Here is a 22,880-nt window from a genome sequence, read left to right on the forward strand (position 1 = left end):
AAATAATCAAGTAATTAGAAATACATATATGTATGCAGAGGAGGCGCGCAATTACTCACAAGCGACCGATAAATGTCAGTAACATTACGCAAAACAGAATAAGCGGAGGGCTGTGCACAATTTGTTATTTACTTGTCTATTACTATATGCATGTGTAGAGCGTAATATTTATAGCCCTACACTTGACGACAGACAGAAGAACTTTAGCGCAAATGTGACGCCAAAATGAGTAACTCAGTTACAAGTTCAATAAACCGCGTGGCGACGTACCGACAGACATAAAACTACTATTACGCGTGCCAAACATTAACCAACATTTCCGTGTGTGACTTCAAGGCCGTTTTCTGACCTGTATACATACTACACCTATTTCTATATGTATGCGAGTACAGATTGCTCATACATTATGCGGTCATTCCCGCAACACATGTGCGAAAGTAATAAAAGAATTTTGTTGCAAAAACAATAAAAAAAAAAATATTTAGAAAAATATAAAAAAATATAAAAAAAATAAAAAAAATAAAAAAAAAACCTTAAAAAAAATTGAAAAAATGTGGCAAAATGAAATTAGAATGCTGAAAGGTGTGCTAATTTCATATACTCTATGCGGTACTTATTTATTTAATTTTCAATGCATTAGTACAACAGGTGTGTGCGCTCACACCAAAACGACGCTGGCGCATGATGTAATATTATCTAACCACCACCGAATGCTTCACAACATTTGTAAAATTTTGCAAAAATATTTAACGCTGTCTCTCTTGATTTCTTCATTGTGTGGCAATTTTGGTGACTATTTCATAATAATTAGAGTGCCATGGCGCCAGTTTGCTGTGGTGTACAACACGCCTGCCGCTCTGGCTGGCTGGCTGGCTGGCTGGCTGGTGTTGCATGGTACATAAAAGCAGACGTTGCGGCAAGCAAAGTGGGGCATTTATTTGTATGTATGTATGGTATGATTATACAAATAGTTGTGCTAAATTTAGCGTACTAAAATGCACATTTTTTCATAAATAAACTGAGGAGTCAGTCAGTACTCAGCTGCTTTTCAAATATATAAAAGTGGCGCATTATTATTGTTGTAGCACAAAAACTCGGGGAATATAAATAAACAATTAATTTGTTTGCACTACCATATATAATATGGATTTCACAAGTCGCATTGCTGCTCATCAGTACGCTTATCAATCGTTCATATGAACTTTCACATTCATAATGTGGGCAGTAATAAAAACATCCGCCCGCTGTTTGACGACGCCAGATCACACTGATAAAGCCGCAATAAATGCCATTCAAAATGTTTAAAAATATAACACAATTGAAAAATATACTAGACACCACTTGCTTCCATACTAAAGAGCATGCATTGCAAGCAATGCTGGCTCTGGCGCTTAATAAAACACTTACCGTATGCACAAAGAAGATTTTGAAATTTTTCGGTTCGACACGCAATTCAGCGCTCCATGGTATTTCGCCTTTCTTCACCATTTGCACGGGATCGATGTAGATGAGCCGCGGACCCGTTGTGAGCAGCAGCATGCGTCTGCGCGCGAACAGTCCCTTACGTTTGTTGATGTAACCCTTCTTCAGTATGACTTCGTTGTCGGCGAAGACATGCCATTTATCAGACTTTTGTTGCTCCAAACGGTTTTGCTTTTCACAATCAGAAAGGTCGTAAATATCTGTTATATTTTTAAAATAAAATTATTAATATTTCTATAAGAGCTGTTTTTTAAGTCATTCTCACTCACTTTTTACTACAGTCTTTTTCTCAATGTATGTGCCCAACTCCATGCCGAGCAAGCGCGTCAGCTGCTTGTCATCCAAGCCAGGTTCCAGGTTCTCAGGCAGAATATAATGCGATCTAAAGCCATCATCCTTCGACACGCCCGGCAAGTATGGATAGATGGGTGGCGGTGTCTGTTGACGCACTGTGGCAAAATCGATGCCATTGAAGAATGGATGCGCACGTATACTGACATAAGCACCCTTGGCATCTTGTGAGCCCAAACGTTCCTCTGGGCGTATTTTCAATAGCTTTCTGACTAGATCTTCGGCATCTTTATCGAAGCCTTGCGGAAAGTCTAAATCGCCGGAGAGGATCTCTTTGAATATGACATAATCATTGCTGCCACGGAACGGCGGCAGCCCAGAAATCATTTGATACACTATACAACCGAGTGCCCAGAGATCAGCAGCAGGTGAGACGAAACCATTACGCAAAACTTCCGGCGACACATATTGCGCGGTGCCAACAAAACTACCCTTACGACGGCGATAATAATACAGACCACCACGTCCACCGCTATGCGTATTATCCTCATCGCTGCCGGTATCATTGGTATCCTCAGTATCGCAATCCTCATCATCATCGTCATCGCTGCGATTTTGTGAATTACGACCGCCACTGCGACGACTCAACGAGAACGGCACCGCTTTCACGGGATTAATACATTCCTCGGGTTTGAAGATTTTCGCCGAACCAAAATCGGCAATCAACGTATGCATATCCTCATCCAAGAGTATATTCTCCGGCTTCAGGTCACGATGCACCACATTGTGATAGTGCATTTGCTCGCAAGCTAATACTAATTCGGCGACATAGTGGCGTGTGCAGTCCACATCGAAGGAGCCCACCTTGTTGATGTACGGCAATAGATCACCGTTTTTGGCATAGGTCATCACAAAGTATAGCGAACGACGATCCTGGAACGTGCACGACAAATTCACGAAACCCGGCACATTGGTCATCATGTGCAAGGCTTCGCGTTCACGACGCACATACTCTTGTTTGTCCTCGCGTATGATGTGACGTTTCTCGCATACTTTAACTGTAATGAGAAGAGCAGAAAGAAGGTGAATTAGTGGTGAGTTTTGAAATTAAATAATAGTGGTATTTATTTAAAATATGTAAAAAGATTTTAAAATTTTATTTTCTATTTTCTTATTTAGCGTATCTCTTACGTTTAGCACTACCGGTTTGTACGCTAACAACACCCACACAAACATTTGGTTGTCATTGTGGCACACACCCTCAATCAATTTTGTAGCGGAAAGCCGTAGTACAACGGTTAATATAGTAGACGAGTATGACAAATAATTGAATTATATGCTTATATATCAATAGAAGTCGGCTTAAATATATTTGCGAGCGTGGGCTATATATGCTGGTGGTACAACAGCAGAACCAGTGTGTACGCAGACACGTGGGCGTACAGATTTAAGACGCATAATGAATGTATTTAGATATATACAAACATACATACACATCAAATAAGCAAACTTTAAGGCGTGAAAGTCAACAACAACAACAGCTGTTCTAGAGCAATGCTAAAATTTATATGTAAATATATGTATGTATGTAAATATGTGTAGACATCAGCATGTACTTAACAACAGTTGTTTTTAGCGCATTTTAATTTCACGCCTTAAGCACATAAATTGCATTATATAATATATTATACACACGTACATATATAAACATATATCCACTAAATTAGAACTACTCAGCCGCAAAACAGTCGCACATAAATATCTATGTAGATATGTATGTCTCTAAATATGCAAGTTTGCCTGGCGCACATGTGTGCTATACGCCTGCATCACATTTCAAATTGCTGTTCTGGGCAGCGAAAAACCCACACACACACACACACACAGACATAGCTCTATGCAAATATGCATGCAATCAGGTATTAACTGTAAAATTTCAAAACGTGCTGCTTGCTAAGAAAAAAACTGACTTTGAAAACAAAAATAACACACAAACAAACATAAAGACATTTAGACACACGCGTGCGACAATAAAATTCATGCAAATCGCACAGCGCTCATGACGATGACGACGACGAACGCTGCCCCGCTGGAGGAGGAGGAGGAAGAGGAGAGAGCAAGCATATGGAGGCGATACATATTCATTTAACGTTTGGCTAATGTACATTTATAGACATTTTATTAGCGACAAATGCTTGTTAAAAGCTTGCAGACACACAGCAAGCGAGCGCGCTGGCGTTTGGTTGATGAGTTGTTTTTGTTTCGAAAACAAAATCTTTTGTGACTTTCATTGAAGCGCGTTCGCCTGCACAGAATTTCTTTGCGCTACAAAATGCAACAATAAACAAAACATTTTTAATACAATTTAGCAATTAATCTACACGCGCGCAGCATTCGCGGAGAAAAAAGTCGAACTTGATTACTCGCCAGCTGCACTCGCCCCCACTGCGTTGTGTTACCAGTGAGCGCTTCAAATTCATTTACTGCAAGTATCTCTCGTCGATTGAGTGCGGCAAAAACCCGCTCACAGTCCACGTCTCTAGGTCGCTGGGTCGCCAGCAGGCCATGCGGTTTTGCTTGGGCTCTTGGCTCTTGCACGCACTGTGCTGGTGGCAGCACAAAATCTCTACTCTACCGGTCAGCTGTGACACCTAGAGAGCACGTCACCCCCCTGCCAACACTCTAGGTTGTTCTTCTTGCTATCGCTACCGGTTACGCTCGCCCTCCCATGCGGTTCGTTCGCCATTGTCTCATGTGTGTGCTGCTGCTGCTGGCTGCTTATCGCTTCGCCTATAAAATATTATATTTATTTATACATTTGCACTTGTTTCCCACATTTCACTTGACAACGCTCGACTAAAAGTCGCTCGCCAAGCCATTTTCATACACAGTTCATTGCTGTTTCTGTTTCGGTTTCTGTGTGTTTGTTCTTTTGCTGTCTCTTTTTTTCGTTTCTGCTGTTTTCTGTTACTTAGTTGTTTGTTTTTAATTTTTTTTTGCTTGGTTGTTTTTCAACTTTGCTATTTTATTGCTAAATTAATTCTTGCATAGTTTATATATTTTTTTGCACCTGCTGGCGCGAAAGAAAGTCAAAATGAGAGCTCACACACACATACACATATGTAAATATTAAAAAAAAAATAATAATAATTAACAGCTGCACAAAAATAACTGTTTATACATAAATAAGTATAGATAAGCAAGAATATAGATTAAAAATTATTAAAATTAAATACAAAAAAAAATTAAAAATAAATAAAAAATTAAAATATAAAAAAATTCAATCAATCGCGCCATTTTGTAGCGCGAATCAGTGAATGATACTTGTAATCAATGAATGTGAGCTTCAAAAAAAATTAATCTTTTAACAAAAAATAAGTAAAGCAATTAAAATGTATTCAATATTTATACAAAAATACGTATGTTAGTATATTTTTTAACACTTGGCGCAAATCTACAGATTCGCTATCACATTTAAGTACAAAAAAATACAAAAAAAAAAAATAAAAGCGTACAACAATAAAAAGGCAAACCACTAAAGTCTCTGAATGAATATTCTCTACTCGGGGCAATATCGCGACGCCATCAAGGCGACAGCAAAATAAATAAAAAATATATTGTATTTATTTATTTCGATTTCGATTTATTTTTAAACACAACGAATGTTAGTTTATTTTGGTCGGTTTGTTGTGTCTAGGCCGAATAGTTTGGTTGGCAAAAAAGAAAAAATAAAAAAAAAACGTTGGCACTGCACAAACAAAAGATCAGATACAGCGAAGAACGCCTGATTAACTGTCAGCGGACACACCAAGTCTTTAAAGCGATTTTTTCAACGCACACACATTTAACTGTATGCATACATATATATATGTGTGTGTGTGCGCTTTTTGTCACTTGAGAAAAACTGCTGTACCGAATTTTCGAATTCTTTGTTTATAATCCAATTGGATTACAAAGTAGTGCGGTGATTTGCTGAAATCCACAACAGGAAGGGATTAGCATTAGTATTGTGACTGTTGACATATTTAGCATAAAAAAGCGCTTGACTCTTGAGGAACGAACTGTTTTTTTTTTTAAATATTTTTAAAGAAATTATTATTTTTTATATTTGCACGGCTTATGTTAATTCATTGATTGATAGCTACGGATTTTTGACTGAAGGCGTGTTAAGCAGCTATAGTTTGTATGACTCGCATTACTTGCTGACTGCTTTCAGTATTTCGGAAAAAACAAAACTCAAGTGTATTAAGTCAGCAATATCCTTGAGCAAAAATAGAATACAAGTAGATTTATAATACTAGAAGCGAAAAAAAGTATTTTTGGAATGAAAAATTAAGTTAAAAAAAAAATTATTAAAATAAAAAATAATAATTTTAAATAAAAAATAATTTTAGAAAGACAAAAATATTTTAGAAAAAATGAAAATATTAAAAAAATATTTTTGAAAATAAAAAATAATTTTGAAATAAAAAATATTTTTAAAATAAAAAATAATTTTGAAAATAAAAAAACAAATATTTTGAAAAAAAAAAAATAATTTTGAAAATAGAAAATAATTTTGAAAATAGAAAATAATTTTGAAAAAAGAAAATAATTTGAAAAAAAAATATTTTTGGAAAAAGAAATAATATTTTGAAAAAAAAAAATAATAATAATTTTGAAAAAAAAAATTTTTGAAATATAAAAAATTTTGTATAAATTTTTTTTTAATTTCATTATATTTAGAAACTGTCTAAATATAAAAAACAATAACCAAATCTCTTGAAAATACAAAGAAATTGAATTGAAAAAATCTTATTCCAAACACTAAAAATAAATAATATCTATCAGTAAAAAAATAATAATATATTTCAATAATCAACCATCCATTAAAAAATTCATATTTGAAAACAGATGTAAATATGTATACAAACATTATATCAGCGTTTTCCACGAATTCGCCATTATCTTGAATGCCGTACATAGAAACAAACAAAAATATTGTTGAGAAACATCGAGAAAAATAAAAAAATAATAATAAAAAAATTGAAATTTGCAACAACGTTTCAATTGTTAATTTTTCTGAGGAAAAATATTTTTGATTTCGTTTTTACTGCTATTATTATATTGCTTATGCGCCATGTACTTGTTTGCATATTGTAGATATTTTCGAGCACATCTTTATGCTGATGTTGTTGTTGTTGTTGTTGTTGTTGTTAATGTTGTGTACAGAGGAAACATGTCATCGCTTAAGAATGCGTTCAACGGAAATGTCACTCAATTGTTGGGGAGCAGTGGCAAAATCAACAACAACAGCAATAATAAATATGTTGTAGAAGTGACTACATTGCTAGTAGCATTTTTGTAAAAAAAAAAATATATAAAGCAATTAATATAAATAAAAATGGAAAGATATTATAAATGTGCAAAAAGTGCATATTTAAATTTGAGAAGTGCAACATGTGGCAGCAACTTGAAAATTACATTTAAAAAAATTTTAAATAATTCTAAAAATTAAAAATCATAAAAATAAAAATTGAAAAACAAATAAATAAAAATTTAAATAGATTAAAAAATTAAAAAAAATATTATTATATAAACAAATAAAATAAAAAAATATATATAAAAAGAAAAAAATATAAAAAAAGAAAAAAATATATAAATAAAAAAAATAAAATTTAAAAAAATATATTTTTAATACTTTTTTATCTGTACCCATTTTTTATATTATTTTTTAATATTTCTTCGAGCTGAAAAATGTGTTGCTAAAACAGCGCCAGACTTTTTTATGACTCGACGATTTTTTTCGTTATTTTTTTTTTTTAATATTATATTATGCAAATAATTTCATGTTTTTTGCCGCCAGACATTGTCTAGTCGCATTTTTGTGTTTAATTTTTTTTTTTTATTTGCTAATGTTTAAATTCAAATTAAACTCTGATAAAACGCCTTTTAAGCTTTCACCTAAGTCAATTAGCTTATTTGGACAATTTCTTTTTTGTTATGCATTTTCGTTGCTTTTACAAATGGCTTTTGGTGGCTGTGCGTCAAAGGTTATTAACGTCTACAACAAGAACAACATGTGCAAAATGCAATGCCAGAACTCTTTAAGTGCCCAAATAACAGTTAGGAATATTGAAGAATATGTGACTTTATGACTACCTTTGCCACTGCATTATGATAAAGTGAACAGTATTTGCGCTTGTGGCTTGACTTGACTTGAGTGACTGACTGCCTTTGCACTGTACCCTGTTGGCCCCGCCTGGCCTTTTATTGCGCCCCTCTACACCGTCGGTGTTGTCACCGTCCGTTCCTCGCACTTTTCGGTACGGTATTTTTTTTTTTTGCTTGTTTACTGGAGCGCTCTTGTCCAACACAATCGTTTTATTAATGCCGCGCTATTATTGTTGTTGTTTTTGTGCTTATTTTTACATTGTTTTGTGGTTTATTTTTTTATTTTATTTTTGTTGATCTTTTGGTTTATTTTTTATTTTGTTTTTGTTTTTGTTATTGTTTGTGTTTTATATGAAATCCATTTAGGAAATGTTTTCTTTTTTATATTACTTTTATATTTTTCAGAAGAGGCAAGCGGCTCTTTACTACCACCAACCAACACCTCTCCCCGCACCAAACGACTTGAGCACAGCTCACCAAAAAAAAAAAAACACAACAAAAACATAGTACGACGCTCCACGCACCGCTCCTAAACACACCTTGCTGCAGACGCATGGTCGGGTGAGGAGTGAGGTTAGGTTTGGATACATACACATTTCGGGCCCGGCCTACCGGCTAGCTGACAGCTTTACGTGCGATGCTCGCAAATGTTCTTACAAAGCACATACATATGCATTTTTATTCGCAGACACACACATCTGCGATCACTTGCAAAAGCAAACAGCGCCAGGCTGAGGCCGCTGCTGCTGCTGCTGCTGCTGACGCCGCCATGCGGTTAATGAACGACCAACCAGATTATACAGCGTGTAACCTTGAACTCCTATGTTGGCGCTTGTTGCTGTTTAAAGAACACAATAACACAAACCTAGTACAACAAGCAGGCAGCGGCAGCGACGGCGGTGGCGGCAGCATACCAATTAGCGAATGTGGGTATATGCAGGTTGTTGTTATTGTTATTATTATTGTTGTTATGGCTGTTAATGGTAAGCAAAATGAAGCAGTTGTGTTGTTTTTGTCGATCAAATTTTTTTCTTGCTGTTTTTAATTGCAGACAACCGTTTGCTGCGCGCAGCGAACCCACAGGAAAGCCACAACAACAAAAGCAAAAACAAAAAAATAGCGGGCATTGGCTCAACAAGCCGTTAAGCGCTCGTCGGCACTTGACGCGTGGCTTGCAACATTTAACATATCAGCATGTCACCAGATACTTTTGCCGTCAGCGGACGCAACAGCCGCAGCAGTTTCGACAACAAACAAGAAAGTACAGCTGAAATGTGCTTGCTGCTGCCAAAAATAAACTCAAAATTGCATGTATGTATGTGTGTGTGCAATGCAAATATGCACCAGTCAGTTAAAAGCTTAACAACGCTGCATTTATGACAAGGTGGCAGCGCGCTACCACCCAAACAGCAGCAGCAACAACTTTGTGCATGCATAGTCACCAAAATAATAACAACAACAAACAACAAGTTAAGTTGAACAACAAAACTGAAATCAGCAAATATTTGCGGCGCACGACGACTGTTCAAACAAGCGAAAATAACAGCAGCAACAACAACAACAATATTCGCGAAAAAAATATTATTGAAAATGGCTCAAATGCAGAGGCGAGCGACCTGCCAGAGCAATGCCTCCAAAACTACCGCCAGGGCAATTGATTATAAGGTTGATCGGCAAAATTTTGCATTGCATGCAATACTTTTTGTTTATTGCATGCACTTTTTTTTGTTTATTGCATGCAATATTTTTTTTTATTGCATGCAATGTATTTTACATGTGTTTGTGTGCGTGTACATTTTTTTGTAGCAGTCAAGTAAACAACACGCTGGCGATTGCTCGCTCACTTGTTTTATTATTGCCGTTTAATTTTTTCCATATTGACAGTTGCACCAAAAACAACATAAACAATAACAACAACAACAAATAAGCCGAAAATTAATTGAATCAAAAAATGTTAACGAGGTCATTTGCACTTTACGCAACGTAGGTTCAATCGCGAAAATATTAAAATGGAACATGCAACGTCAGCGGAAAAGTGGAATGCAACACTGCTATATAGTTAACTTGCGTCTAGAATATTGTAAATACACCGGTCTAATTGACGAAAAAAAAAACGATGAGAACATTTTTATTTACTTTTATTTTTTTATTTATTTTATTTTTTTATTTTTTTTTTAATTATTATTTTTTTTTTTAATTATTATTTTTTTTTAATTACTATTTTTTTTAATTTTAATTTTTATATAATTTTTTTAATTTCCCGTTTTTTGATTTTTAAATTTTTATTTTTGTATTTTTTTTTTGTTATTTCAATTTATTTATTCTTATTTTTGCAGTTATTTTAATTCGTTAATTTTTAATATTTTTCAAATTAAAATTTTTAAATATATTTTTAAATTTTTATTTTATTTTAATTTTCACATTTTTACTTTTTTAATATTAATATTTATTTATCTTTAAATATTTATATTTATTTTAATTTATAATTATTTTATATATTTTAGATATTTATTTAAAATTTTATTTATTCATCTTTATTTCATTAAATAAATGTATATTTATTTGGCCGAAAAGCAGACGCGCACAGACAGTTGCACAAATAACTGCATGCACCTAAAACAATTCAAATAACAGCAGTAAATGGGGAGGAATGCCCTCAAAAAAATGCGCGCCAATTTCTGGCGTTCCCAAGCAAGCACACACAAACACACTAACTCATACACATACAAAGGCGAAAAAAGCGCAGCTTCGGCCGCTGGAGAAAACAGAAATTGAGAAATAAACAAATCAAGAGCAAGCAATAAGCCAGAGAATTGCAAATAAGTGGAGATGAACTTCAGTTTGGATGCGGCAGTGCAGCATCCCGCTGCCACAAATACCAACAGCAGCAACAACAAACACAAGTAGAACACACAACAGCTTAGCAGCAATCGCATAATGCTATAAAACTTCAGCGTTTGCACGCTGTCATTCGCTAAGGAATGCAATCCGACAACTTTTGGTTTGCGCGCATGCGCATGGCACACACCGAGGAGGACGCAAATAAACAGCAATTGCCGCTGCTGATGTTGCTGCTAGAAATAATGCCATAAAACTTGCAACTTACACAGAATTAGCAAGCAAGCAAGCTCGACACAAAACATAAACAAGCGAGCCGAGTTGAGTTGCGATGAGCCGACCGACCGACCGAGTAGTGCGCTGCTGCCACATAAATCGCAAAATGCATAACAGCGGCAGTGTTGCATGCAACATATACAGTTGTGTATGTGTTTGTTGTGTTGTGGCAACGACATCCGCCGCCACCACACTCAATAAATAACCGGCAAGCGCATGGCGAGTGAATGATAATGGTGAGTTGTGTATGGAGTGTGGTGGAAATGCCAATCAGACCCTGTTGGAGCCGAAAATATGTGGAAAAATAAAAATATTTTTGCAAAATTGTATATATAAAATATAATAATAGACATAATTTCGTTCGCTTAATATACAACTCTTTGTAATTCTCAACAGACTTATGAAAAACGGAAAAATTATGAAATAACTGTCAAATATACATATTTTTCGCTTTGTTGTTTCATGAAACTATTAAATTAATTACAACACCACCAAAGGCCTTCTATTTAATGCTTGTGACAGCTGCTGAGTAAGTATTGTACAGGCTTATATGGAAGTAAAAGTAGGACTTTGTCATGATAAATAACTATTTTTCATACTTTTTGTAACTTCTAAACAGTTTGTCATACAATAAGCCACATTTCAAGCTATTTAACTAAACACTTTCTATGAAAGCAGTGCGGCTCGTCAAACTTTTAGTTAAGCAGCGCATGAAATATAGATATTTTGACTCTCGTAGCGCTGTCATATTAGTGTAAATTAATTGAAGCGATTAATTAGATACCGAAATACGACGAGAATGAAAGTGAAAAATGTGTATTTCCGTCAACAAAGCTAATTTAGGGCAACAAAACAATTAGTTAGCTGTCGGGGCGGCTCTATTGTTAAGGGCTCAAGGGAAAGTGAAAAACATAAATTTATGTTTAGCGCATATAAGTAAGTACATAATTAATAGTTCGGCTATTAATAAAATGAAAAAAAAAAAATCACACAGCGCGCGTGAAGGGGACATATCTTGGAAGTAAACTAATTTTAGCCGCCAAAAGTTGAGGAAATCATGGTGTACTAAGCTAAAGCTTTGTCTTACATGACTTTTTATGTATTACTCGTATACAATGTGAATCTTAGGTGCTGTCTTTTCGACTAAATTCCCCCACACACAATTATTGCTATAAATATACATACGAAAAGTTTACCATCGCGACAAGGAACGGCAAAAAAATATCTTAAAAGACAGGAAGATGTATGAAGACACTGTGAGTTGGGCAAAAGTTCAAGAAAGTATGGAAGAATTGAAAAAGAAGATATAAAAAATGAATTTTTATAAAAATAAATAAAGTTATTGAGCTTGAAAGTCACATGGACGCTTTGAATAGTTTTGTTGTTACAATAAATTAAGACCGCTTGGCATTTATCACCACCTTCCACTGCTTGAACATATAAAATATAGTTAGAAATACGTCACTGCTCAAGCGAATCAATACAAGCGTGTTTGCAACTTCCTTTTACGCGCCCTCTACCCTCAGCAGGCTCAAGACAGCGCTTCCAAAAACCACAATAATAATCAAAACGCTGCCGAAAAAGTGACTCATAAGTCTTTGCTGCCTCAAACACAAAGCCCCCAACTGTTGTCGTTTGACAAGCATTTGCTGGCGTTTTCATTTTATTTTATTTTTATTTTTTGGTTAATAGTTTTGTTGTTGCTCGCACACGCGGCGTTGAGTTTATTGCCCTTTCGGCGACATATTGACTGCACGCAAAGGATTTTTTTGTTCTGAAATGTCATAAAATGCTGCTGCTGCCACAGGCGTTGTTGTTGTTGTTGTTGTTTTACTTCCGCTTCATTTCACTGTTACTGCTCATCGCTGCTTAACTCAAAATATATATCAAAACAAAACTGAAGGTTATATACTTGAGAGTTGTTTTACAAAAGCAACAACGAACTGCATGTTGTTGTAATTAAATGTGCGCGCCGCTTCAAATGTGAAATGAAGGACAACAGCGAGTGAGCACTCAAACAAGGAGTCTTCACGCAATACAATTATTAGACTTAAATACAGCCATTAAACTCGAAGGAGTAGGGCAGAAGCAACAGCGCACAGCTGTCGTTGGTGCTACAGCTCACAAGCTAACTGTCTGTCTGTTCGTACGTCCGTCCGTCTGCTTGTCCTCATTCTGCAGCTGTTGACCAACAAAGCCGCAAAGCCAAAGGTTAAGTGAAACATGTTAATCGACGGCGTACACACCAGACAGTGCAGCAGCGAGCACAAAAAAAAGAAAGAAATACAACTACAACAACAAGAGCCTAACAAAGCAGTCATAAATATTGTGGGAGAGTCAAAACAGAATGCGCCATCAGCAGTTAGGCAGGCAGGTAGCTGCTGCTTGCATTTTTTAAAGAACAAAGCGCAGACCTGCTGCTTCTTCCTTTGTCTTTCGTCCTGAAGACACAGACAACGCGCGAACAAACACACGTCCAGCTGCATGCATATGTAGTACGCTTACAATAAAAGCGTGAAATATGATGACGAACAATATTAAATATGACCAACAACAACTACACAAGTCAGACAATCAGTCAGGGTCTTTTGTAGGCGCGGGTGTGTGTGCATATGGTTGTATTTGTGGTCAAAACTAATGTGAGTGCTCAAAGGACAGTGGACAGTAATAAATAAAAATCCAATTGAAAAAGCAGAAGTTACCGAGACTCGAACACACACACACATAGGCGTTCATTTTACTTCGTACGACAATGAAGGTTAATGACCCAAATTGAAATTGGTCGCTTGGCGGGACAAAGTTCGAAAAAGCGTGCGTATTAAATTTCATAAACAAGCTGAATTGCATACTCTGTGTGTGTCTGACTGCACTGAAGAAAAAGAAGAGTTGGAAGAAGAAGATGAAGAGGAAGAAAAAACGCATACGAATTTATAAGCGAACGGAAATTATGCAAAAAAGAAATTAAAAAAAAAAAACAAAAAAGAAACACTTAACGCCAACGCAACGCATCATTAGGGTGGGCGGTCAACAATTTTAAAAGTTAAAGTTCGAATTTAACACATTTTTGATATAAGACTAAGCACATAGTAGGGCGCAAAAATAAACTAAAGAGTTAGAATTATAAAAAATTAAGAAAAAATTAAAATTCTAACCTCAAATTTTTATTTTTCTACGCTTCATTCAACCCTCAAAACTACACTATGCACACAGCCTTAGCACCATTGTAATAAAACTATATCTAATCATGATTTATAACTTAAACAAACAGTTGTTGTTGTTTTATAGCCAAAAAAAAATCCACAACTGCTTGTGACAACACACACTTTCTTGACGAAATAAAGAAATAAGAGATATGCAGTACAAACAAGGAGACACAAGGTGATTACAGCAGACATTACAAAACTATTGCAACACCGCACGAAAAGAATGTGTACAGTTGCCACGAAAAAAACAACAACACAACAAGGTGAAGCAGCTAAAAGTTAGAACCGTTGCATTACAAACACAACAAAAGTCGTTCGAAAAATTTTAGCCGTTATGTGTTTAACACGCTGATGGATTACTTGACAAAGCAGATGCGTGAGTAGAAACACACGAAGAAGAAAATTTTGAGATACAAAAAAAAAACAAAAAAATGAAACAAATCGGATTAAAATCCACAAAAATTTTTTTGAAAACATTTTCTTTTCTTTCAGCACAACGCAAGACGCACTAAACCAGACGCACACGAGGCAGAGATAAACGACGTGGAAAAGGAAAAAAAAGAAACACATTTCAGCTGCGCTACTAATGTGTGTAAAATCATTTGGAAATTCTGGGAAATCAGTTACAGCTGCCGCGAAGAAGCGGTCAGAAGCTGAGAAGACACACTAAGCGGGCTGGTAGGCAGGCAAGCGGTGCACAGCGGCTTTTATAAACAACGGACAGACACACTAGGTTCTGAGTCAATAATAACAACAACAACAACAACAAACAAAATACAGCAAAAGGTAGAAGGCAGAACACACAAACGGTGCTGTGCAGGCGGTACGGCTGGGCGGTCAGAGTCCGCAGACTGCTTGGAATGCACTTGAAACGAAAATAGAAAATTAAATGAACATGGAAGCAATGCAACAACATTACAACATACAAGTCGGTAAACACAGACGAACATTTATTTACACGCGTGTGTGTGTGTGTTTGTGCGTGGCCCATGCATGTAAAATGGCGCGAAAACATTGCACTGCTGTAGAATGCAACAACAACAACAACAGTGTGGAGAAAGATAAAAGTGCAGCAGGAAACACGTGTTGCAAACGAGCAAAAAGCAAACACGTGCATATTTCCGATTTCTAGGCGCAATAAATGCGATAAAACGCAGTCACAGACAATGTATGGAGACACTACAACGAGTTGCGAGAGTACAATGTATAATTATAAAACTTTGTTGTTGTTATTATATTTTTTTTTTGTAAAGAAAATGTGTATTTAAAATCGCAGCAATTCATTGAAACTGATTGTCATGTGTTGTCGTACCGCTGGGGCACTCAAGGTCTACGCAGGTAAACTAACCTAACTAAAGGCGTCTAATGCTTTATCTAGTATCCACTGCATGCGTTAATTCGAGCGCTTATCATGTGACAATAAAGAAAAAATAAAATAAAAATATAAAAAATATAAATGTGTGCGTACGCCAGCGCTCACACACAGTCAGCCGGGCGCGCAGTAGACAAACAAATCCACAGCGTCAGCAGCTAACGCGCTCTAGACTTTCTGTGTGTATGCAAACTGAAACCGGCTGATCGTCGCGGTTGTCGTTGTCGTCATCGGCGTGCGTCAGTCAAGCACAAATCATGGATATACAGAAATAGCAAAAACAACAATAATGTGAATGACGCAAAAATATGTTTGTATGTATGTATGTATATTTTTTGAAAATAATTTTATTTTATTTTATATATTCTTGCTGTTGTAAAAACTGTGAAAACCGAGAGCGCTGATAAAACATCGAAATGCGCAAAGTCATGAATGGTTGCGAGGCCTACTTGAGGTGGCAAAGACGAGGGGGGTTGGGCAGTTAAAATATTGTAAAAACGTTATCAATTTTCAGCGTGTGAAGCGCATCAAATCATTCTGCATGGAATGTCGTGCGTCAGCGTATAGCTGTAAATGACGAAAGCGACTACAAAGAAGTCAATAAAAAGCGTATAAATGACAGTTAGAAGTGGCATGCGTCAAAGCAACAAAGAAATATAATTTAGAAATTCATTAAATCTAATGATATTCAAGCCTTATTTATGGAGCTGGAGTTGAAGAGGGGCGCAAAAACTTGTAACGAGGAACATGGAAATTAAATATGCGCACACATGAGGAGCCGTTACGTTAATGCATATGCAAAAAGATAAAAAAATAATATAAAAAAATTAAATATTTAAATTTAAAAAAACAAAAATTAAATAAATATTAAATAAATATTAAAATAAAAAATAATATTATATATAAAAAAATATTAAAAAAGCATTAAATTACCTATACTCTATGACGCACATGACACCAAAAAGATCAAACAAAAAAAACTTGTTTGCTATTTTCGGCAAATTTTATGCATATCTCTAGTACTAACCTCAAACCATGACTATTTTAAACCAGTTTCAAGTTATATTTTACTATTCCGCAAATTAAATTCCGCAAGAAGACTTGTGTAGCGATTGCTTGTAGCTAAGGGCAAGTATGTACTTACATATGTGAATAAAACTATTTTTAGTATTTTTTCGGTATTTTTTACATTAGCACAAAAATAGTGCAAAAGAGACCAAGCGGCGGTACGAAGCGCACTGGTAAAGGAGGAGGTCGCAGCATAAATCAAGTACACAAATATACGCATGTATATAAATCAAAAGTTAAGCATGTACATATGTATGGCACGCATTTTTATTACCACCAAGTAATAAAAAAACACTACCATATAAATAAAAAGCTGCACAATAGTGTCACCAGTGTTGTTGTTGCTTAATTTTACTATTTTTTTTGTTTTTCACTTTTTTATTTTAGTTTTTAAGTGCGTACATGCTCGTTGGCACGTAAGCCAGCCAAAAACACCGGCTCAACACAGTAGCTCTAACATCCCTCAAGTCCAAGTACGACCGCAACTATGATATAACCAACCAAAACTAACAAAAAAAAAAAACAAGAACAACAACAAATAGACACCGGAATTCTAAGTAAGTCACAAAAAGCTGGATTGACAATTTAATGAAATGCCGAAATAGTTTGCGAAATTAAAGAAATGAAAATAAAAAGAAAACAACAATAACAACAAGTGCGTTGGTAACTAAAAACCTGGGGTTTATGTACACGCGCGTATTTAGTGCGTAAGTAAAAGGGTTAAGTTATAGGAAATGTGGATATACACGAAGAATTAGCGAATTTAGAATATTTAAAATTTTAAATACGAAATTTAATATACATCTATTCGATGAAATTCAATTGACGATTAATTCTCCAAGAAAAAAAAACATTTTTGTAGTTAATAAATTATGTACTTCATATCAGGAGGTATTCATCATATTCATCCAAACGATGAATTTTAATTTACTGATACACTACATAAATATAAACTTAAATTCAATGAAATCTATAGCAGTTTTGCTGTATGTTCAATGAATTATGCTTTTCGTACAATAAAACACATACGTCGTCTCGATGAACTTGCGAATATTATGTTTTTTCCAACAACAAAAAGTGAATTAATGAAATAAAAATTATTAAAATAAAAAATTTTAACTAAAAATGCTATTCATCTAATCGATGAACATGTGAATGCGAGGTGTTTATGATTAATTTGAAGCCACTACAATTTTTTAATATAAACACCTACACAAGCACCCTTTACGTAACACTTTGATTGATACGTACGTATTTATATTTATATATATATTATATATGTATGTATATACTGCTAAAATCTCATTAAAAATTTAAAATTATAAACAAAATTTGGACCTACAAAAGTGCTGTAGTGCGCATGAATTAAATAATAAAAAAATAAAATAAAATAATGGACAACAGGGACAGACCGAGGAGTGGAGCACACCTAGCGTGTACACTAAAGCTCATACATATACATAGTTACGTAGACACTACGAAGTATACTAAGCATACGTAAAAGACGCAGTAAAAGTCAAAACAATGACAAATTTCACATTTTTAGAGGTCAAAAAAATAATAATTAAAAATAAGAAAAACAACTTTCTAATAAAAAAAAAATATTTTAAACTTTTACTACCAACAACACAGCTACATTCAAATCTATTGAGAAATGTACTTTTTGTGATTGCAAAACACTAATTACATACCGGAGGAGGAGTTGCTGCTGCTAACGCATAAAATTGTTGTGGTGAGTATAATAGAGGGGAAAGGGGTTAAGTGACTTAGCAGTAAAGCTAAAAAGTGATTGCTGTGAGGAAATAAAAAAAAAAAACAAAAACAAAAATAGATAATATGACAAAAATGAGGACAGACCAGCTTATGAATGAATGAACGCACAGCAATACATACAAATATATTTTTGAGGGGGGCAGGCAAGCAAGCGCGCAAAGTTAATGTTGTAATGACAACGTTGACACTTTGGAATCATCCAAAATAATGGCTACACTACAAACTTCAAACTCCGTTAGAATAAATATATGACGACACATTTAAAATGTATGTACATATGTCTGTCTGTCTGTCTATATGTATGTAAGAATGCGGCAGTGAAGTACTAAATTACTACAGCAAAAGGGGAGCAACAGAAGGAACGGCAGTGTGAAAGAGTTATAAACAAGTCGCCAGTCAGCGAAATGTCTACTTACATATTTACTGTATGTATTTATTTAAGTACATATACATATACACTGTAGTGTAAAGTAGGCAAACAAAAACAACAATTTTATCGCCTACACGTGTCGCCATTTCAACAATTGTCATTGTAAGCACCAATATTTTAAGCAATCAGCAGCAGTCACAAGTAGTAAGTGAGTGAGCGCAAGTGGAAGGTGTGCTTGCTTGTTGTTGTTGTCGAGTGTTGTTGGCATTTTAGGTTGTAAAAATAATGCACGGTGGAAGTGTGGAAAACAACAATGACGCACTATTACTTATTTTTATGAATGTACATTGTTTGTATTATATGTATGTATGTCGTGTGTAATAATATATTACTTACTACTAGCATTATGATTTACTAGCAAGCTGCATATCACTTACATTTAATTAAATATGTTTGTCTGTATGCATTTATTTACAGCAGAAGATAGATTAGCTATAAAGATGAAAAATGTTGCTGGAACCGGTTGCTGTTGCACATAAAAGATTCTTATGTAAATTATTTATAATTAAAAAAATAAAAAAAATAAAAATAAAGATGCATACCACAACAAAAAGCAACAACAACAACAAGTATTTTGTAATACTCGTGTGCAATTGTTCGAAAAAAAAATAACAATATTACAAAAGTATGTAAATATGTATGTCATTGTATGTATGTAAGCGGCAGATAATTGCAAGCTGCCAGCCTGCGATTTGATAACAATTTCGCACTTTGACATTGTTATTGTGCGCATACTTTCTATATACATATATTATATAAAAACAAATATGTATGTTTATATCAAAATATATATGTATGTAATATATAGTATAAACGCTGTCACTTTCTTTGCGCAGCCATACAATGACAATGACTGACTGTCAGCCTACCAACCATTTGTCGACTTGCTGACACTTGCGTCGATGCTGCCGTCGCCGCCTATTTATTGCTCTGTCGTCGCCACTAACACCCGCTGACGGCACAACAGCAAGCGAAAGCCCGCCTGCCCGCCCCTCTGCCTATTGGCGACTACATATTTTGTTCGTGCCGTGTTGTGTTGATTGAAGTAAACAAATTTATTTGTGCACAATAATGGCAACAAAATAACTTTTATACACACATAGGGGGATTATTATTGTTGTACGTACATATTTACAACTCTCGTACGTGCATTGGCGCCCAGAAAAACAGGTGGCAGCGCAAAAACAACAATATACTGGATTTTTTTCTAGCGAAAATATGACGATTAGAAAATCATATTGCTTACAACTAAACGCGATTATTCAATATAAATACTAATATGCAAAAAGATTTCACAATAAGTGCTTAATCAATTACGCTCATACGGGGAAAACAGCTTATACTATCATAGATACATACATACATATGTATGTACATGACTGCATACCAGTGTGTTTGCTTTCTAATGCGATAATCAACAAATAGGTGAAAAACAAATATTTAAAAATGAAATATAAAATAAACACTCTCGTGATTGCTTATCGCGAAAACTCAATCGAAATTTGCACGATTAGCGACGTCAGCAGATGATAAGCGTCGCTGCTGCTGCTGCGCTTTGACAGTCACTCGCAGATATTCAATTAAACGCATTGAAACATTGTTTTGCAATGTTCGATTGACTGAATGAGACTGCCTACACTAACCAAATATTAAATAGAGTGTGTGTGCGCGTGTGAAAGTTAATCAAGACGCGTCAGCATGAATATCAACACAAACAGGAAGAGGCAAATCAGTATAAAATTAGCAAAAATCACAAGTATTATATTAAAACAAAAACAAAGCACAAAATCACTGCCACAAAGCCTATGAAAATATAATAAAATATATAAATAAACAAAATAATAATCGAGAGCGTGTACAGGCAGTCACAAAAAAGATCATAAAAACGAGCGGCTGGGCGTTTCGCGTGTTTTGCGCAGCGCGCGACGAACGCTTGTTGGCCAGCGAGGCGCGGCTCATTGTTTTAGCCAAAGATAAAACCAGCTGCTACAACAACAACAACTGCCTATTTTGATTTCATTTGCGGGCAAATGCGTGCCATGAGTCGACGTCAATGGGGAAAACCCAGTAGAGTGAAAGGCTGATACAGAAAAAAACCGTGTTTTCGGCACAGCTGGAGGGGGGAGGGTGTTGGCCACACATACATATAAGACCGCTGCTAACGCCCGAGTAGTAGCAGTTAGAACTTTCTACAGATTAATGCATGGAGATAAGATTTCGCACAAAAGGCTGAGCGGCGCGTTAAGATATTGAAACAATTTTCGCTTTGGCATGTGATCTGGCAAAAAATAAATTGCTGATAATAAGCACTGGCAAAAAAAGCGCCACGCGTCACATAGAAATTCATAGTATAAATAAACAAAAGCAAACTGACTGGGCTAATAGCGACAGCGAGACAGCTAGTTGTGGCGAGATTGTTTGTCAGCATGAATTATGTAAAAATAAAGCGATTTATATAGTTTGCCAATTCATCGTGTATAGGCGTTTATTTTATAATTTCACAATTAGTCAGGAGTGTATGGTATAAGCTGCCTTTTTTTGTTTATTTGTAACCGTTGCTGCAAGTTTTATGGACAAACATCGCTCGGAAGGCCAACAACTTGTTAATGCCACTGCTATTGCACAGTCAATGCAATTACTAGCAGCATACATACAGTTATAGATATTTACATAGATAAATGTGTATTATGCATTCACTAGCCTGCAGCAACTACTTTTTGCAGACAATAACAGAAATTAGCACTTGATCAGGTGTTTGCCGCTTGCCATGCGCTAATCACAAGCGTCCATTAAACTAAAGTTAAGCGGCCAACTAACTAACTATCGGGCCACCACATTCCAAACTAATTGAACCAACTAGCGCATATACATATTAATAAGCCAGTGCTGCTACAACTGGAGTCAGTTGAAAGCAAATACGGTACAAATACATATGTGTGTTTGTATGTATGGCGAGCGTTTACAATTCCATACCAACAGCAGTTGGTATGTTTGCACATTCGTTTTGTGTCAATTTTGGTATTTCATCTTGCTTGAATATCAGCGTCACCGTGTTGAATTACGTTATTAATGAAACGCTTGTTGTTGCTGTTGTACATACAGCGCCGCTTCGTTGGCGCCAGGCGCAAACAAATAAACTGTACAAACTCGAGTGTAAGTGGAAAAATCCCATTGAGAATAATATATATTTTTGCTGCTATTTTTGTGTTTTTTATGAGCAGCGTTTTGCTATTTTAAAATCATTTGCTTTGCAGTTTTTGTTTTTGTGTTGATTTCACTTTTTCGCTGCTGCTACTACTGCTGCCGCTATTACTGTCAATCACACACCAGTGGGGCTTGGTGCTGATAAACACATGCATTCTAATGAAATTTAAAATTGCAATTTCACATACAAACACACACCCTCTATCTCCCACATATACGTACGTATGTATGTATTTAGTTTAAATTTAAAAATTAATTATTTGCACTTCACACTTACTTGCATATTCACGCTTCGTATTCACATCCACAGCGAGGTAAACATTGCTGAAGCTGCCTTCGCCAATGTATTTGCCAAAAATGTAGTCATTTGGCGATTTCTTTGGCGGCGCTACAGCCACATTTGTGGGCGATGTTGATGCACCGGCCGAGCCGATCGAGATAGATGCTACGGAGAGTGTTGAGGCCGAGGCGATATTGATGGCGGTGGTGGGGGGTGCAGCATTTAGACCACCACCACCTGCAAGCCCATTGTTGTTGTTATATATGCGTGGCAATTGTTGTTGTTGCTGTAGCGGTTCAACGCTATCATAGCCATTCTGTTGTTGTTGTAGTATGTGTTGTTGTTGTTGCTGATAACGACAACATGTCGGCGTGTGTTCCGGCGTTGTAGCACCATTTTGCTGTGCAGCAGCTACAGCGGCGGCCAAAGGTGATGAATGTCCTACAGGTGGGAGGAGATGAAGGAGAAGAGAAATTGTTCAAGTAAATAAACATTGTACAAAGAACATTA

The 22,880-nt window shown here is 35.6% G+C and overlaps 2 protein-coding genes and 1 long non-coding RNA gene across 7 annotated transcripts in view; 2 read left to right on the plus strand and 1 right to left on the minus strand.

Moving 5' to 3' along the window:
- Positions 1-22,880, minus strand: part of LOC105210465 (3-phosphoinositide-dependent protein kinase 1) — a 49,097-nt gene that overhangs the window by 7,357 nt on the left and 18,860 nt on the right. For all 5 annotated transcript variants that reach the window (XM_011181459.3, XM_011181457.3, XM_011181460.3 and 2 more), the window contains exons 3-5: positions 22,368-22,811; positions 1,752-2,831; positions 1,408-1,682 (exon numbers count right to left, since the gene is read on the minus strand). In XM_011181459.3, coding sequence (XP_011179761.2) covers positions 1,408-1,682; positions 1,752-2,831; positions 22,368-22,811 — 1,799 coding nt within the window. The remainder of the gene's footprint in view (positions 1-1,407; positions 1,683-1,751; positions 2,832-22,367; positions 22,812-22,880) is intronic.
- LOC114803746 (uncharacterized) lies at positions 7,561-10,069 on the plus strand. The gene is made up of 2 exons (XM_054230105.1): positions 7,561-8,852; positions 8,978-10,069. The coding sequence occupies exons 1-2, from the start codon at positions 8,564-8,566 to the stop codon at positions 9,070-9,072; spliced, it is 384 nt and encodes a 127-aa protein (XP_054086080.1). The 5' UTR covers positions 7,561-8,563; the 3' UTR covers positions 9,073-10,069.
- Positions 12,730-15,003, plus strand: LOC128921788 (uncharacterized). The gene is made up of 2 exons (XR_008471091.1): positions 12,730-14,619; positions 14,736-15,003. It is a non-coding gene; the product is annotated as an uncharacterized LOC128921788 (long non-coding RNA).

Source organism: Zeugodacus cucurbitae, chromosome 4 (genome assembly GCF_028554725.1).
Source record: "Zeugodacus cucurbitae isolate PBARC_wt_2022May chromosome 4, idZeuCucr1.2, whole genome shotgun sequence".
Lineage (NCBI taxonomy): Eukaryota > Metazoa > Arthropoda > Insecta > Diptera > Tephritidae > Zeugodacus > Zeugodacus cucurbitae.

What these genes read in the sequence shown, in the direction of transcription:
- LOC114803746 (XM_054230105.1), top strand. Translation starts at nt 8,564, where the DNA reads ATGCTCGCAAATGTTCTTACAAAGCACATACATATGCATTTTTATTCG. An exon ending in CAGCATACCAATTAGCGAAT is followed by an intron (nt 8,853 to 8,977) that starts GTGGGTATATGC and finishes TTTTAATTGCAG; the next exon opens with ACAACCGTTTGCTGCGCGCA.